This window comes from Musca autumnalis, unplaced genomic scaffold (genome assembly GCF_047663935.1).
Source record: "Musca autumnalis isolate F117 unplaced genomic scaffold, ASM4766393v1 scaffold_4, whole genome shotgun sequence".
NCBI classification, from domain to species: domain Eukaryota; kingdom Metazoa; phylum Arthropoda; class Insecta; order Diptera; family Muscidae; genus Musca; species Musca autumnalis.
In genome coordinates, this window is record NW_027411977.1 from 159631039 (window position 1) to 159648994 (window position 17956).

The 17956-nt window shown below is 36.7% G+C and overlaps 1 protein-coding gene across 7 annotated transcripts; it reads left to right on the top strand.

Moving 5' to 3' along the window:
* The first annotated feature begins 422 nt into the window (after positions 1-422).
* Positions 423-7609, top strand: LOC141401865 (uncharacterized). 7 transcript variants are annotated; one of them, XR_012412463.1, is made up of 4 exons: positions 423-4799; positions 4875-6314; positions 6429-6730; positions 6906-7609. XR_012412463.1 is itself a non-coding variant. In XM_073982420.1 (2 exons), exons 1-2 carry the CDS (start codon positions 3191-3193, stop codon positions 6164-6166), a joined length of 2901 nt encoding a protein of 966 aa, XP_073838521.1. In that variant the 5' UTR covers positions 423-3190; the 3' UTR covers positions 6167-7609. The 7 variants fall into 7 exon arrangements, 2 of the variants coding, with proteins under 2 accessions (XP_073838521.1, XP_073838523.1); XR_012412462.1 differs by having other exon boundaries at positions 4875-7516; positions 7575-7609; XR_012412461.1 differs by having other exon boundaries at positions 4875-6730.
* Positions 7610-17956: the final 10347 nt, after the last annotated feature.

The following is a 17956-nucleotide window of genomic DNA, read 5'->3' on the forward strand; positions in this document are numbered from 1 at the left end:
TGATATAGAAAATAATTCAAAAGATTTTCTCTTTTCATATGAAAATTCACATTTTACTGATGTAGGATTAATGTCCAATTTACATTAGCAACTTTTTCGTCATTTAGAGCCGTTTCGTCATTTATTTGCTAAAACAGGCAACATTTTGCGTCATTTACCATACAAAAATAAATGACGATAGCTACGTCAGTTATTCTAAACAACGCACGAAAACACCATACTTTTATACGCAACCCTGCTTTTTCGTCATAAACTACCAAAAAATGCAACTGTTTTATGATGTCTTTGTTTGTAGAAAAACAAAAATACTCAAACGATGACAAAAGCGAAAATAAATAGTTAAAAAAAAATTGCAAAAATTATGTTTTTTTTTTGTTTTTGGAATTAATTTAAGTTATTTGATACACATTTGTGTTGTGAAATTCCTATTTTTCTGAATAAATATATTGTGTGCGTGTGTTTGTGTTATTGTATAAGTGTGTATGTGCGATTGTGTGCGTAAGCAAATGACGCAAAAAACAGATGTAAATACACTTCATTTGATTCTAGGATTTCGTAAAACGAAATCATTTTAAGACTTAACTAGAAACAATGTAAAATCTGTTTATGCTGTGTAAGGTGTTAATACAGTAACTACATCGTATACAAAAGACATATGGAAACAATATTAAAAACTCTACCCTCTTCTGCAGGAGATTTAAGGGTCGATTATCGATAGCAATTATCGTTGAGTGGAGTTGCCAGTTGTCAAAATTACTTTTTGTATGGCAACCTTCAACTGAAGTTGCGAAACTCAGTTGACGAACGGGCTATTTTTCAGCAACCAGTTTTTTTCAGTTGCAGTAAATATTTGCGAAGAAACAAGAAGTCAAATTGAAAGGAAAAAACATTTTCTCAACAATTGTTGATTCTTTGCATGGTTAATTAATTTTGTGTATCAAAAATATGGTGAAAATAACGGCAGAGCGACAGTTTGAAATATTAATTGATAAATTGAGTGGAAATCCAAACTTAGCCCGAGTAGTTCTGGGGGGTTGCTCTGTATTACGATGCGTTTGCGTTTGGTATTTTTTAGCGCAAAAAATTAAACCAAAATTATTGAAACAGGTAAAAATATTTGTTAATATTTCTCGACAAATGAAATTACCAAAATTTTTAGAAAAAACATTGTTAGGTAAAAATGTATTTTCCAACATTCGGGTTATTCCATTCTACGAGATACAGGTAATAAAACTCCGACAATTACTTTTCTTTAGAGTAAAATAGCCCATATTATAATACCTATTGGGTTTTTAGGTTTATTTGTAAAATACAGGTACAGAATTCTTTAAATTAACGGAATAAATGTTATGTAACATTTGATTTGCAACTTTGTATTGATATGGGTGTTCACACAATTATAATTATTGAAATATTTTTACGAAATGTTGGGCAACAAATTGAGCAACGACTCAAAAAATTAAATTCCTTTTTTGCAATTCGCATTTTGATTTTTTAAAAGCACATTTGGAACACAAGCAATTCAGTTTCAACTATGAAGGCAATAAAAAACTAACAACATACTTATCAAATAAAGGAGGAAGTTTAGTCCATTTATTTTTATTACATGCCATGATGTACATTAAATAATTTTAACATTCTAAATGGTATTAATAAATTAAATGATTAGTCATGAAATTTTACATTTCATACATTTCGTACATTTTCATTCCCTCCATCACTACTATTTTTTGCAACACCGCTAAAAAATGGTGATGCATGCATCAAAAGTCGCAGCGTGTGTACAAGGCCTTAAACCTAAAACAATTTACTGATTATACAGATCATTCCAACACGACCTTCAACTTACAGTGCAGATGACAATTCCAATGTATTCGACTTGTCCCTCAAAATTCTTCTAATAGATGCCATGTCCTGTACATTTGCTTCATCATCAAAAAATAATTCTACTCAACTTATCTTTTTAAAATAGTTTTTTTTTCGAATTGTGCGTTTTTGATTTCAGAGTTCACAAGTTTGAAAAAACACTGATCGATAACACGTTTATCGACAACCCAGTTGGGTTGATACCAATTATACAACATTTCATCTCAGTTGTGCTGACAATTGACAACGCAATTCAAGTTTAGTGGTAATTCAAAATAGACCCCATAGTGGTCGATTATGCATTGCCACTAAACTTGAGTTGCGTTGTCAATTTCAGCACAACTGAGATGAAATGTTGTATTATTGGTGTCAACCCAACTGGTGTCGGTGATGGTCACCTTAAAATTGGCAACGCATCCTGATTTTCGAAAACGTCCAGTGAACAATATTTTATACACTGAACAATAACTTTTATTGCAGTTTGTTTTTATTGTCTATGTAAATGTAAAATGTAAATGTAATTGTTAGCAACATTTTTCAAATCTATAAAAGGCCCTTCAGGCGTTGATTCTGTCCTTTTTTGCTGGACAACTAAAACATGTAAGATCATTTTAACAACTTGTCATTTTAATTTTATAAACTTAATTTATTTCTATAGCGAATAAACACCACACATTTTAATATCAAACTTAAGCAACATTGGATTTGTTTTTACTTGGTCGTCGCCTTTGTTTGTATTACTGCCGTTTGATGTTAGATGGTTTGTTCGGGTTGTCAGCCTATAGCAAAAAGGGAGCCTTTTAGTGTCAAAGCCGACATTATTTTACTTGATGACATTCTTTTAATTTGATGCCGGATGAGACACGACATATTTTTATTCGATGTTTGATAAGCCATTAATATCAAAGACATATTTTTATTCGATGTTTGATGAGCCATTGATATCAAACATTGTTAATCGTCATTTTGTCAAGCCGATTTGTGTCAACCAACTGTTTTGTGAGCCAGTTTGCATCATCAGCCCCAGAAATTACATATATTCGACGTTTGATGAGCCATTGATATCAAACATTCGTCATTTGTCAAGCCGATTTGTGTTAATAAATTGTTTAATGAGTCAATTTAGATGAAATATCTTTTCTTTTGATGTGCCTATTCGTATCTACTACAAGCCGAAGAAGCTGCAGTTACAATCTGTGAAATTGTGTGTGTCAAGCCGTATATGTGATATTCAATAAATACAACAACAATCGTTTGAGGAATCCCCATCAGTTTGTTGTTAAGCCGTTTATGTTATTTGTTTACATTCGCTTATGTCCATTTGATGTCACAAGAGAAGCAACAGAGAAGTAAACGATCGACGCAAGGAAAACCCCCAGTCCGATTCGACGCATACATAACTGAGATGAGTCTCCAACATTCACCGCCTAATACACCAACAAACACTACAAGTGGTGCCCGCTTACAAACAGAAGTAAGCACGCCAGCAAGTCAGCCGTCTACAGCAAAGCCAACAACGTCAGCTGCCGGCGAAACAGCGAAACAAAAACAGACAGAAAAATTAACCACAATGGACACAACCGAGATGAGAAAAGAAATGCTAAAAATGCAAAAACAAATTCAGCTACAAATGCAACAACAAATGCAAATGCAAACATTGCTTCAAAATCAGATGCTGCAATTGAAGGAAGAAATGGTGAAAACTTTAGCATCGCAGCAACCAAAAACGTCCGTCCAAAACCCTCAGCCACAAACATCACAACAACAAATTCTTGATCAGCCATTGGAGCCACCATTAACGTCACGACAACCAATGTCACAGCCAACACAACATATCACAACGCCGCCAACACTGGAAATACCGCCGCCGTTGCCTAACATGCCACAGTCAATTATACGCCAACCAGGGCCGACGCACGTAACGCAAGGAATGTCCGTACAATACATGCAAGCACAGGGACAACCAAATAATTCCATTAATACTGCAAATACTAATTACAACAATATGCCTCAAAAGAAAATTTATCCTCTTCCAATATTTTCAGGATTGCCAGAGGAATGGCCAACTTTTTCCGAGTCTTTTTACAGCACCACAAAGGAGTTTATGTACAGCGACCTGCACAATATTATGAGGTTAAGAGACGCTTTAAGAGGTAATGCAAGAGAGACGGTGGAACCATTATTGGGGAGCTCTGCCAACGTTGAAGCCATAATGATTAACCTGAAAGAGATGTTCGGAAGACCAGAGCAACTCATCAAAAGCCAGATTATGAAAGTCCGTAAAATTCCCCCATTGGCTAAAGACGATTTGAATGCCTTAATAAATTTCGCCACCAAAACTTCAAATATGGCAACATTTTTGAAAAACGCTGAAGGAGAACATCATTTACATAACCCATCTTTACTGAGTGAACTTGTAGCGAAATTACCAATAAACCGACAAATGGAATGGGGTGAAAAATGCCTTTCATTAAATGAATCGCCTTCTATTTTACATTTCAGTGCATGGTTGCAAACATTACGACGCGTTGCTAACATTGTCCACGATACGCTGCCATACGCACCATACGTGTCCACTAATCGCCAGCAACCCACAAAGCCAAGCCGCCAAATTGCATGTGTCGCCGTCAATAATTGTAGTGTGTGCGACGGGGTCTGCACGTCAATAACAAAATGTAAACAATTCGCAGATATGCAGACGGACGAAAAGTGGAACAAAATAAAAGAATTAAAATTGTGTTTTTGCTGCCTTAGAAAAGGCCACCAATTGAACCAGTGTCGAAATAGAGTGTGTTGCGGTAAAAATAATTGCAAAATGTTCCATAATGTTTTACTGCATTATGACGTGGATGCCGATGAAGAAAATGAAAACGATAGTGGAAGAGTGGAGCCACAACCAAAACAAAGAAATTGCCATGCCGTGAGTAGTGCCGGTAGCATACTTTTCCAAATATTGCCCGTAAAGTTGTACGGAAAAAATAAAACAATTTCCACGTATGCATTTATAGATGATGGAGCGAATGTTACAATGCTAGACAGTGGAATTGCAAGTGATCTGGAATTACGAGGAAACACGGCACAGTTATCCCTACAGTGGCTTAATAATCATTCGGTAGTGGAGAGCTCTGAAGTAGTGGATGTGACAATAAGTGGTATTGGAAGAGGCGACAGACAATATGTCATGAAAAATGTTTATACCACTTCAAATATGTCCTTGCCCATTCAATCGTGTGATATTAAAAAATTGGTAACAAATAACAATGTCGATGTTTCGAAAATAAAATTTGTAAATTATAAAAATGTGCAACCAAAATTAATTATCAGTTTACACCATTGTTTTTTGACAGTTCCACTGGATGTGCCCCGCTCGTTGTCTGCCGCTGGACCGATTGTAACCACTACCAGATTGGGTGTTGTTGTTTATGGCCCAACGCTTGGAGAAAAAGCCTCAACCAAAAATCGTGCCCTTCATGTCAGAATGTGTGCCACTTCTACAGACAGTCCAGAAGATAACCTACGACAAATGAGTATGATGCAAAATAATTGTGACGTGAAAATCCTTGATGCAAAGGTGAATACAAAAAAGATATTGCCAACTGATTATGAATGTGCGGTGAAATTATTGAAGAGCCAATCAAGAAAGGTTGATGAACGCTATAAATGTCTTTTGTGGACACAAAACGTGCCTCCATTCCCAGATTCATTTGAAATGGTATTGAATCGTTTGTATAGTGTGGAAAATAAAATGGCTCGAGATAGTGAATATGGAAGTGCATATTGTGAGAAAATAAATGACTACATATCAAAGGGCTACTGCAGAAAAATTGAAGTGAACGAGTTACCTTTAAATCCAGAACGTGTTTTTTATCTGCCTCATTTTGGTGTTAAAAATGTGAACAAAAAAGGTATTCGAATTGTGTTTGATGCTGCAGCCGAAGTGAAGAATGTGTCATTGAACAAGTGCCTTTTAAGTGGACCAGACATAAACAAGTCCTTAATTTCAACAATTTTTAAATTTCGTGAATCTCCAATAGCCGTTTGTGGGGACATAAAAAAGATGTTCCATCAAGTCAAAATCGCCAAAGAAGATCAAGATTGCCAAAGATTCCTTTGGAGAAATGGATATAAAAATAAAAGAGTGGAAACTTATGTTATGCAAAGAATGATATTTGGAGCAACTTGTTCGCCAACTATAGCCCAATATGTGAAAAATATGAATGCCAATATGTTTGAGAAAGAGTCATCTCGTGCAGTTGAAGCAATTGTTAATCGCCATTATGTAGACGACTATGTCGACTGATTCCAAACTGAAGAAGAAGCCGCGAAGGTGGTAAAAGACGTGATAAGAATTCATAGTGTTGGAGGTTTCGAATTGAGAAACATTATTTCAAATTACAAGAGGGTAATTCAAACTTGTGGAGAATCGGCCAGCGGAGTCAACGATAGCGGTGAGTTTTTGAATAAAAATTGTGTTGAAAGGATTTTGGGCATACACTGGTTGCCAAATCCAGATGTTTTCTCCCTTCGTTTAAATTCATATAAATGTGATAAATTCATTTTAGACTTCGCTAACATGCTTTCTTTGAAAATGTTTATTTATGGCACATTCGGATTTATCTGCAAATTGGTGGTTGCTTCTAAAATGTTGATACGAAGAGTATGGAAGTCGGGTATAGAGTCGGACGAGGAGTTGCCTAGTGATTTATATAATAACTGGAAGTTATGGTTAACTGAATTAAATATGTTGGAGGGATTTCGTATTTCAAGACGTTATCTTAAGGATTTTTCAAACAGAAAAGTTGATTTACATATATTCGCATATGCGATCGAAGAGGCAATGGCAACGGTAGCGTATTGGTGTGTGGTAAGTGATGTTGGAATTAAATTTTCGATTGTAATGGAAAAATCTGCTTGTGCTTCTGCTAGTTGTCGCACCATAATCAAGCTGGAACTGCAGATGGCAGTTATGAGTGTTCATATGAATGATTTAATCGCCTTTAATCATGTGAAAAATCTTAATATAATTTATTTTTGGACAGATTCATACACGGTTGTACGAAGGATGCTCGATAGCAGCGACGGGAGTTATTGGAAATGGTGGCCGAATATTTTAAAGCCCGCAGATGAGACAACAGCAGCCACATTTTCAGCAAAATATGATGTAGACGGATGGTGGAAAAATAGCCCAGAATTTCGTCAGGAATCACAATGGCCCTTGGAAGATAATATGAAAGAAACCATGAGTGACTACGACTTCGATATGATAACAGGACATGTGGTGCAGTGGCTCATCAGTATATTTATGTGGTTACAGCGCGAAGCAATACTAGCTCTGGCTGTTATAAAAGGACTATTTCCAAACTTGCCGTTTTGGATGTTGATGAAGATTCTGGTGAAGCCTCCCCCTCTGGGTCAGTTCACGGGGGCGGGGATGTCGGTGATGGTCACCTTAAAATTGGCAACGCATCCTGATTTTCGAAAACGTCCAGTGAACAATATTTTATACACTGAACAATAACTTTTATTGCAGTTTGTTTTTATTGTCTATGTAAATGTAAAATGTAAATGTAATTGTTAGCAACATTTTTCAAATCTATAAAAGGCCCTTCAGGCGTTGATTCTGTCCTTTTTTGCTGGACAACTAAAACATGTAAGATCATTTTAACAACTTGTCATTTTAATTTTATAAACTTAATTTATTTCTATAGCGAATAAACACCACACATTTTAATATCAAACTTAAGCAACATTGGATTTGTTTTTACTTGGTCGTCGCCTTTGTTTGTATTACTGCCGTTTGATGTTAGATGGTTTGTTCGGGTTGTCAGCCTATAGCAAAAAGGGAGCCTTTTAGTGTCAAAGCCGACATTATTTTACTTGATGACATTCTTTTAATTTGATGCCGGATGAGACACGACAACTGGGTTGTCGATAAACGTGTTATCGATCAGTGTTTCTTCAAACTTGAGAACTCTGTTAAATCCAAAGGCACAATTCGCCAAAAAAAACTATTTTAAAATGATAAGTTCAGTGGAGTTATTTTTTGATGATTAAGAAAATGTACAGGACATGAATCTATTAAAAGAAATTTGAGGTACAAGTCGAATCCATTCGGATTGCCATCTGTACTGTAAGTTGAGGCTCATGTTGGAAAGATCTGTATAACCAGTACATTTTTTTAGGTTTAAGGCGTATTTTCTATTGCCAAAAGATGCCGTAGTTTACATTGTGGAAACACTAAAGGATGACTTCAAAGTAAGTTACAGATCAACAGAAATACCCCCACTTTTATGAGTGTGCGCTGCGTTGAGATTTTTTGCGGAGGGAAGTTTCCAAAAGTCCCATGGGATTGTTTACAACAATTGCATGCCTCTATCTACATACATTGTCGAACGTGTTGAAGGAAGTTGTCCACTTGATAGAGGACGTTCGGATCGTTTCGAAGTTGACGGAGGAGGAAAAAAGACAAAACAAAAATCATTTTTAATTAATTCTCTTTCGAGTTGAGCTGTTAGGCCTTTAGAGATACATTGAAAAATTAGGAGTCTACCGAAGTCCCACGCATCCAACCATTACACTACGTTTCACGGGTGGTAAATCCGATCTTCAGGTGTATTAGGATGTTGTTTTTGTGGCAGACGAAGGCAAAGCTTGGTAACTGGTATATATATCGAACTTCATTAGATAAATGTATATGCGAAATTATGTCAGTTAATTGAAACTCCAAACTTTTCCTATAGTCCTGCTTGGTAATCCCAGTTTTCAATGTTCACAAATACTATAGTAAGTTTTATTCCTACATCATTAGTAATTGCTCTTCTATATCAGAAGATTTTATTTTTTGATCATCAATTATTGTCTACTAAAGTTTTGACAAGTTGATGGTGGCTTAGAACGCTAAGACGCCGGCAACCTTGACACTCAGTTGTCGGAGACCCAGGTTCGAATCCCAGCCTGGCTCATGCTGAAATTATTTTTTATTTTTGCCTTATTAAGGCGAAGGCCATTTATAGTGATATTTAATTAATTCTCTTTCGAGTTGAGCTGTTAGGCCTTTAGAGATACATTGAAAAATTAGGAGTCTACCGAAGTCCCACGCATCCAACCATTACACTACGTTTCACGGGTGGTAAATCCGATCTTCAGGTGTATTAGGATGTTGTTTTTGTGGCAGACGAAGGCAAAGCTTGGTAACTGGTATATATATCGAACTTCATTAGATAAATGTATATGCGAAATTATGTCAGTTAATTGAAACTCCAAACTTTTCCTATAGTCCTGCTTGGTAATCCCATTTTTCAATAAATGGCCTTCGCCTTAATAAGGCAAAAATAAAAAAAGTATTTCAGCATGAGCCAGGCTGGGATTCGAACCTGGGTCTCCGACAACTGAGTGTCAAGGTTGCCGGCGTCTTAGCGTTCTAAGCCACCATCAACTTGTCAAAACTTTAGTAGACAATAATTGATGATCAAAAAATAAAATCTTCTGATATAGAAGAGCAATTACTAATGATGTAGGAATAAAACTTACCATAGTATTTGTGAACATTGAAAAATGGGATTACCAAGCAGGACTATAGGAAAAGTTTGGAGTTTCAATTAACTGACATAATTTCGCATATATATTTATCTAATGAAGTTCGATATATATACCAGTTACCAAGCTTTGCCTTCGTCTGCCACAAAAACAACATCCTAATACACCTGAAGATCGGATTTACCACCCGTGAAACGCAGTGTAATGGTTGGATGCGTGGGACTTCGGTAGACTCCTAATTTTTCAATGTATCTCTAAAGGCCTAACAGCTCAACTCGAAAGAGAATTAATTAAATATCACTATAAATGGCCTTCGCCTTAATAAGGCAAAAATAAAAAATAAAAAAAATAATTTCAGCATGAGCCAGGCTGGGATTCGAACCTGGGTCTCCGACAACTGAGTGTCAAGGTTGCCGGCGTCTTAGCGTTCTAAGCCACCATCAACTTGTCAAAACTTTAGTAGACAATAATTGATGATCAAAAAATAAAATCTTCTGATATAGAAGAGCAATTACTAATGATGTAGGAATAAAACTTACCATAGTATTTGTGAACATTGAAAAATGGGATTACCAAGCAGGACTATAGGAAAAGTTTGGAGTTTCAATTAACTGACATAATTTCGCATATACATTTATCTAATGAACTTCGATATATATAAAAGTTACCAAGCTTTGCCTTCGTCTGCCACAAAAACAACATCCTAATACACCTGAAGATCGGATTTACCACCCGTGAAACGTAGTGTAATGGTTGGATGCGTGGGACTTCGGTAGACTCCTAATTTTTCAATGTATCTCTAAAGGCCTAACAGCTCAACTCGAAAGAGAATTAATTAAATATTAAATATTAATTAAATATCAAATGCTAGACAAAGAAAAGGACTAAAGGTGGTACATATCAATGCTCAAAGACTAAATAACAAACTCGATGAATTTCTACAAATCTTCGTTTCTTCATGCGTTGATGTAATCTGCGTTTCAGAAACATGGTTTCATTGTGAAGTGCAAGACGGGATTTATAAATTCAGGATGTACACTGTATCGTGCTGATCGTATATCGTTTGCCGGTGGGGCGTGCATATACGTAAAAAATGGAATTAAATGTAAAGTTAAACTGAGATCAAAAATAGTACTTTTTCTTCAAGAAAAATGTAGTCTTATCTGAATGAATGTGTACCAATGAAAACATTTTTACCAAAAACTAAAGAGAAACCATCGTTTAACAATCACATCAAACTGCTTATATTCAAACGTGATGTATGTTATAAAAGATGGAAAAAATACAAAACTCCACAACTCTATGAGCATTATAAATCATCAAGGCGAGAAGTAATAAATGCAATACAAAAGGCTAAGTCTACCCACTACAAAAACCAATTTTCTACCGAAGTCAACAGCAAATGTAAATGGAAGAAGATACGTGAAATCGGCATAGGACAGAAATCTAGATCCCCTTCAAATGTTGATATGGATATTGACGACTTAAATTTGTTGGTGATAACTCGGTCTTTAACTCTGAAAATGTTAATTCAAGACTGAAAATAGTTCGTAACAAATATGAATTTTCTTTCCATTGCGTAGAACAAGATGAAGTCATTCAAACTTTCAAGTCCATAACATCAAATGCTGAGGGCGTGGATGATATCAATCCGAAGCTTCTAAGAATGATCCTGCCAACAATTTTGCCCCACATAACATATATATTAACACTGTTCTCATGAAGTCAGTTTTTCCGGATAAATGAAAACAAGCGAAAATTGTTCCCCATCCTAAATCCAACAATGACTTTCGACCAATAGCATTGCTGCCTTTGATGTCTAAAGTTTTAGAAAGTTTGATATTTAAACAAATAAACGATTATCTCATTTAAAACAACTTGCTGACTGAACATCAATCCGGATTTAGGAAGAACAGAAGTTGTATCAATGCTCTCGTCGATGTCGCTGAAGATCATAGAAGTTATATGGACAATAAACAAGATTCATTCCTGGTACTCTTGGACCACAGCAAGGCTTTCGATACCGTAAATCATTCAATCCTTTTAGAAAGACTTGAAAAACTATTTAACTTCGCCGCATCTGCTTGGCACCTTATAAACTCATACATAAGCAGTAGATCACGTCTTTTATTCCAAAAAGTTCTCCTCGCAGTTATCTGTGCACAATGGGGTTCCCCAAGGATCAATTTTGGGTCCTCTCTTGTTTTGCATATAGATAAATGATCCTACCGACATTTTAAACTACTGCCAATGCCATATATACATATGTCGAATCCAAGAGACTCTCAAACAGCAATTCTTAATATTAACCATTTTCACTTGGGCTGAAAACAACAAACTGAAAGTAAATCCATCTAAATCAAAATGCATACATATTCCAAGAAACAAAAACTCAACGCCAATCGATTCCTTAAAAATATATGGCTCTATAATTGAATATGTTAACTCCGCATCTAATCTTGGCGTGGTATTTAATGAAAAACTTTCCTGGTCAGCTCACATTAATATAGCTTCCGGAAAAGTACACGGAATGCTACGCAATCTCTGGACCGTCTAATTAGCCACTCCCATGGAAATGCGCATGCTACTAGCAAAATCATACCTAATTCCAACACTACTGTACAGCTCGGAATTCTTTTATAGCTGTGACTATGACGAACAGCGCATACTTAAAGTTACTTTTAACAATATTGCGAGAATGTGTTTAATAAGAAACCTAGCGACCGCATTTCAGATTTTGCCTATAAAATTTTCAACATGTCATTTGAAAACTACCTCAATTATAGAAGACTTGTATTCTTGCATAAAGTTATAACGAACAATCAACCATCCTACCTTATTAAACGAATAAAATTCGCTCAATCTAAGAGAGGCAAGAAAATTATACAGCTAAAACTTAAAAGTTCTAAATCAGGAAAACATTTCTTTATACCAATTATACGTCTTTGGAACTGTCTTCCACCAACCATACAAACTATAAGCAACAACCTGCGCTTTAAAAATTATTTAAAAAAATATCTTAGTACAAATAATTTAAAAACATAAAATTTTATTAACTTTCAATTTTATTCATTACTTTTTTATATTTACTAATTGTATTCCTATTATATTATTCTCATCAAGAAACATACAATGTACCACTAACACTAATTCATAAGAATTGTATTCTAACTGTGGTAGATTTCAATAAATAAATAAAAAATCCCAAAGGACAGATCCGCCGTGAGTCGAACTTTCGCGTTATGGCGTGACGAATATTTTGCTGGATACTCTATAAGACGACATGTCTTCATTCAAATCAAATGAGGACTCTTTTGTAGAACATTTCGACCTTTTAACTCGATACTTTAAATGTGTTTTTCGCACTAAAAGTACCACAAGAAGATATTTTTCAGTCTTAATGTATAATTTACGGAAAATTTGGCGAAAACCCTTTAGAACAGGTAGCTTAATTTTTTAAGAAAATTCATTTTTTGCAAACTATATACATATGCAAAAGAACCCCCGCAAATGCTATTTAGTTTATTTTTAAACGTTGAGTGAAAAAAATTTTAGAAATGCCAAGACCAAAAAATATTTTTCTTCGTGATATTTTCAGTACAAACGAATCAAATCAAACAGTGTGTAATTTACAAAATTGTGTCAACAATGTTTTAAATTGACATTCCGCAAATTTATAGCGACATTTGAGAAATGTGCATCCCGAATTGTATCATCATCAAAGTATTATTATTAAAAAAAGGTGTGAATCGAGAAAATGGCAGTCCCACTGACGATGAAGAAACTTGTTGCACTACAGTTTTACATGATGGAGTGGAACGGGTTCTCGATATTCAATGGTTGCCAAAAACAGATGTTTTTTTTTGATATGAAGGTAAACAAATTGGACGGACAAATATTAAAATGTGAAAAAGTGCCAAACAAACGGGAGATGTTGTCCTTAAATATGTCCATTACAAAAATTATTATGCAAAGTGTGTGGAAAAGTGGAATTAATTGGAATGACGAGTTGCCGGCGGAAATAAATTGTCAGTGGAAAGAGTGGCTAGAACAATTACCAAACATTAAGAAATTTAAAGTGCCATGATATTATGTTCCGAATTTCAATACAAATGTGGAACAATTTACAGATGCAAGTTAAGATGCTATGGCTGTCGTCGGATATTGGCGTGTGGTAAATAATGACATTAACGTGGTGTTTGTTATGGGTAAGAGAAGTTGTGCCCCAAAGCGTTATCACACAATCCCAAAGCTGGAATGGCATGCTGCTGTGATGGGAATACGATTAAAGGAATCTCTTGTAAAAAACCATTTAAAAGATATTAATGCTATGTATTTTTTGACAGACTCCTCTGCAGTAGTGCAGTGGATAAGATCTCACCACAGGATGACAAACCGAGTGGCAGAAATTTTAGATGGCAGTGAAATTAAGCAGCGTGAAGGGACCCGAATGAAACTGTCTAAGCCGTACAATCCTGAAGGAAGGTGGAAAATTTACCTAATTTTTTGAGGAGTATTGGCCAGTGGAGGCATTAAGAGGTAATACAGGAGACCGAGGTGAATCTGAGCTGGGTTCCCGATACAAAGTGATGGTGGCAAGACAAGTAATTTCTATTATACCTAATGTTAAACGTTTCTGCAAGTATAATAGATTCAAGAGGACTATGTCGTGGGTGCTTCGGTATGTGAAGAATTTGCTACGCAAAGCTAAAGGCCAAGAAATGATATCTGACCGTCGAGGAAGTAGAAGGTGTGAAGTATTTCTGCCGAAAAGAACAAGAAAAAGATTTGGGGATGATTTGACGGCAGTTACCATAAATGGCAGACTATCTGAAGATATTAAGATGCTCTATCCTATTATTGATGGCGACGGACTATTGCGAGTGTAGGGTAGAATTGAAAATGCCCCTTTCCTTTCCGTGGATGCTTACTACGAATCATCCATTTACAAATCTTGTAGTTAAATGTCATCACGAACGTTTGCGTCACATCAATTTGTGAGATATAAATTTTGGGTTCCTGCACTCCGTCAACTGCTTAAAAGGATCCAATCGAACTGTGTTTATTGTAAGATGATTCGTGCCAAGCCCCATCAGCCACAGATGGCACCGTTACCTGTGGAGCGTGTGACGCCTTATGTCAGGACGTTTACCTATACCAGCTTAGACTATTTTGGTCCTGTTAATGTTACCACTCGCCGCCAAAGAGAAAAAAGATGGGTAGCACTTTTTACTTGCCTGACAGTAAGAGCCATTCACTTAGAAATTGCCACCGACCTCTTAACCGATGCCTGTCTGCTGTGCATACGAAACTTTATTAATCGAAGAGGTGTCCCAATGATTACACTGTGCAACAAAATGGAGCTCAAGGTCTGGGGGTGGAAAATTCCTTTTGGGGGAGAAAGCCCTTGGTGAGTATATACGGAATCCTGAAGGACAGATCCGCCGTGAGTCGAACTTACGCGTTATGGCGTGACGAATATTTTGCTGGATACTCTATAAGATGACATGTCTTTAGTCAAACCAAATTTCGACCTTCTAACTTTAAATGTGCTTTTCGTCCTTTATTTCAAGAACCGCACTTAAATTACCACAAGAAGACATTTTTCAGCTTCGGAATATGCTGCAAAAATGTCGCTCAGAAAATTGGCTTAACTTCATCATTACTTTCTTTGCGTACTTTCTTTTCTGTGAGTATTTTGTTGGAATTTTATTTAAAAATTCCCTTTTGTTTTTTGTTTGTTTTGTATAGTTGAAGATTCAATCATGTGATTGAATTTTCTGAGCTAAATTTTAGCAGTATATTCTGAAGCTGAAAAATATCATCTTGTTGTACTTTTAGTGGGGTTCTTGAAATAAACGACGAAAAGGACATTGAAAGAAGCGAGTTAGAAAGTCAAAATGTTCTACGAAGAAATCCTCATTTTATATGACTGAAGACATGTCATCTTAAAAATATGCTAAAATAACTGCAAACAAAGATATAACGCTAGTTTCAGATGGCTTATAGTGTATCCAGCAAAATATTCGTCACAACGCGAAAGTTCGCCTCACGGCGGATCTGTCCTTCGGGATTCCGTATGTACTCATCAAGGGCTTTCACCCCCAAAAGGAATTTTGCACCCCCAAAATTTTGGTTCACCAAGCAACCCTAGTGACGGTGCGCCTAGTCCAGTCTGTGAAGAAAGCCTTGTATTCCATGATGAGGGAACAGGCGCCTAAATTGGAGATTTTTCGTTCCTTTTTAAATGAAGCTGAAAACAAGGTTAACTCTAGGCCGTTAACCCATCTTCCAGTTTCTCCAGAAGACTCAGAGTTAACTCCGATCCAGTTCCTGCTGGGATGTCCTAATCCGATTCATACGCCAGCACCGTTTGTGCAGAGTTTGATGTGTTTGCGGAAGCAGTGGCGACGAAAAATGGTTTTTGGAATCAATGGTTGCGTGAATACTTACCAGAGATGACGCGTCTCACGAACCGGTGCCTGCCTTCGCAACCAGTTACAGTCGGCGGCCTAGTTTTTGTTTGTGATCCAGATCTGCCAAGAAGTCAGTCAGAGTGGCCCGATCAGCCGAAGTAAGAACCAGCACAGGCACATATAGAAGACCAATATCCAAACTGGCTGTATTAGATGTTGATGACAGAAGTGGTGAATCCTTCCTCACCGGGTCAGTTCACAGGGGTGGGGATGTTAAAGGCAACCCTATTGATGATGACAACCCTGCTGATGATGGCAACCCGGATACTACCAATATCGTAAAGTGAAAAACGAATGTCATGTTGAGAAAAACAATGGGTCAAAATTTCCCCAGCCGTTATTTATTGTATGTTTTATATAACAGGCGCATCAGGCACATACTTTCTTTCCATTTGTAATACCAAGTAAAAAACATGTATGTAAATCAAAGCCAATTCTAATTAATTATTTGAAGTGTTAATATTTTATTGTCATAATTCAAGTGTTAATAATTTTATTTATTTTTGTATTTGTGGATAAACAACCGTGGAACAATTTACAGATGCAAGTTAAGATGCTATGGCTGTCGTCGGATATTGGCGTGTGGTAAATAATGACATTAACGTGGTGTTTGTTATGGGTAAGAGAAGTTGTGCCCCAAAGCGTTATCACACAATCCCAAAGCTGGAATGGCATGCTGCTGTGATGGGAATACGATTAAAGGAATCTCTTGTAAAAAACCATTTAAAAGATATTAATGCTATGTATTTTTTGACAGACTCCTCTGCAGTAGTGCAGTGGATAAGATCTCACCACAGGATGTACAAACAGTTTGTGACAAACCGAGTGGCAGAAATTTTAGATGGCAGTGAAATTAAGCAGCGTGAAGGGACCCGAATGAAACTGTCTAAGCCGTATAATCCTGAAGGAAGGTGGAAAATTTACCTAATTTTTTGAGGAGTATTGGCCAGTGGAGGCATTAAGAGGTAATACAGGAGACCGAGGTGAATCTGAGCTGCGTTCCCGATACAAAGTGATGGTGGCAAGACAAGTAATTTCTATTATACCTAATGTTAAACGTTTCTGCAAGTATAATAGATTCAAGAGGACTATGTCGTGGGTGCTTCGGTATGTGAAGAATTTGCTACGCAAAGCTAAAGGCCAAGAAATGATATCTGACCGTCGAGGAAGTAGAAGGTGTGAAGTATTTCTGCCGAAAAGAACAAGAAAAAGATTTGGGGATGATTTGACGGCAGTTACCATAAATGGCAGACTATCTGAAGATATTAAGATGCTCTATCCTATTATTGATGGCGACGGACTATTGCGAGTGTAGGGTAGAATTGAAAATGCCCCTTTCCTTTCCGTGGATGCTTACTACGAATCATCCATTTACAAATCTTGTAGTTAAATGTCATCACGAACGTTTGCGTCACATCAATTTGTGAGATATAAATTTTGGGTTCCTGCACTCCGTCAACTGCTTAAAAGGATCCAATCGAACTGTGTTTATTGTAAGATGATTCGTGCCAAGCCCCATCAGCCACAGATGGCACCGTTACCTGTGGAGCGTGTGACGCCTTATGTCAGGACGTTTACCTATACCAGCTTAGACTATTTTGGTCCTGTTAATGTTACCACTCGCCGCCAAAGAGAAAAAAGATGGGTAGCACTTTTTACTTGCCTGACAGTAAGAGCCATTCACTTAGAAATTGCCACCGACCTCTTAACCGATGCCTGTCTGCTGTGCATACGAAACTTTATTAATCGAAGAGGTGTCCCAATGATTACACTGTGCAACAAAATGGAGCTCAAGGTCTGGGGGTGGAAAATTCCTTTTGGGGGAGAAAGCCCTTGGTGAGTATATACGGAATCCTGAAGGACAGATCCGCCGTGAGTCGAACTTACGCGTTATGGCGTGACGAATATTTTGCTGGATACTCTATAAGATGACATGTCTTTAGTCAAACCAAATTTCGACCTTCTAACTTTAAATGTGCTTTTCGTCCTTTATTTCAAGAACCGCACTTAAATTACCACAAGAAGACATTTTTCAGCTTCGGAATATGCTGCAAAAATGTCGCTCAGAAAATTGGCTT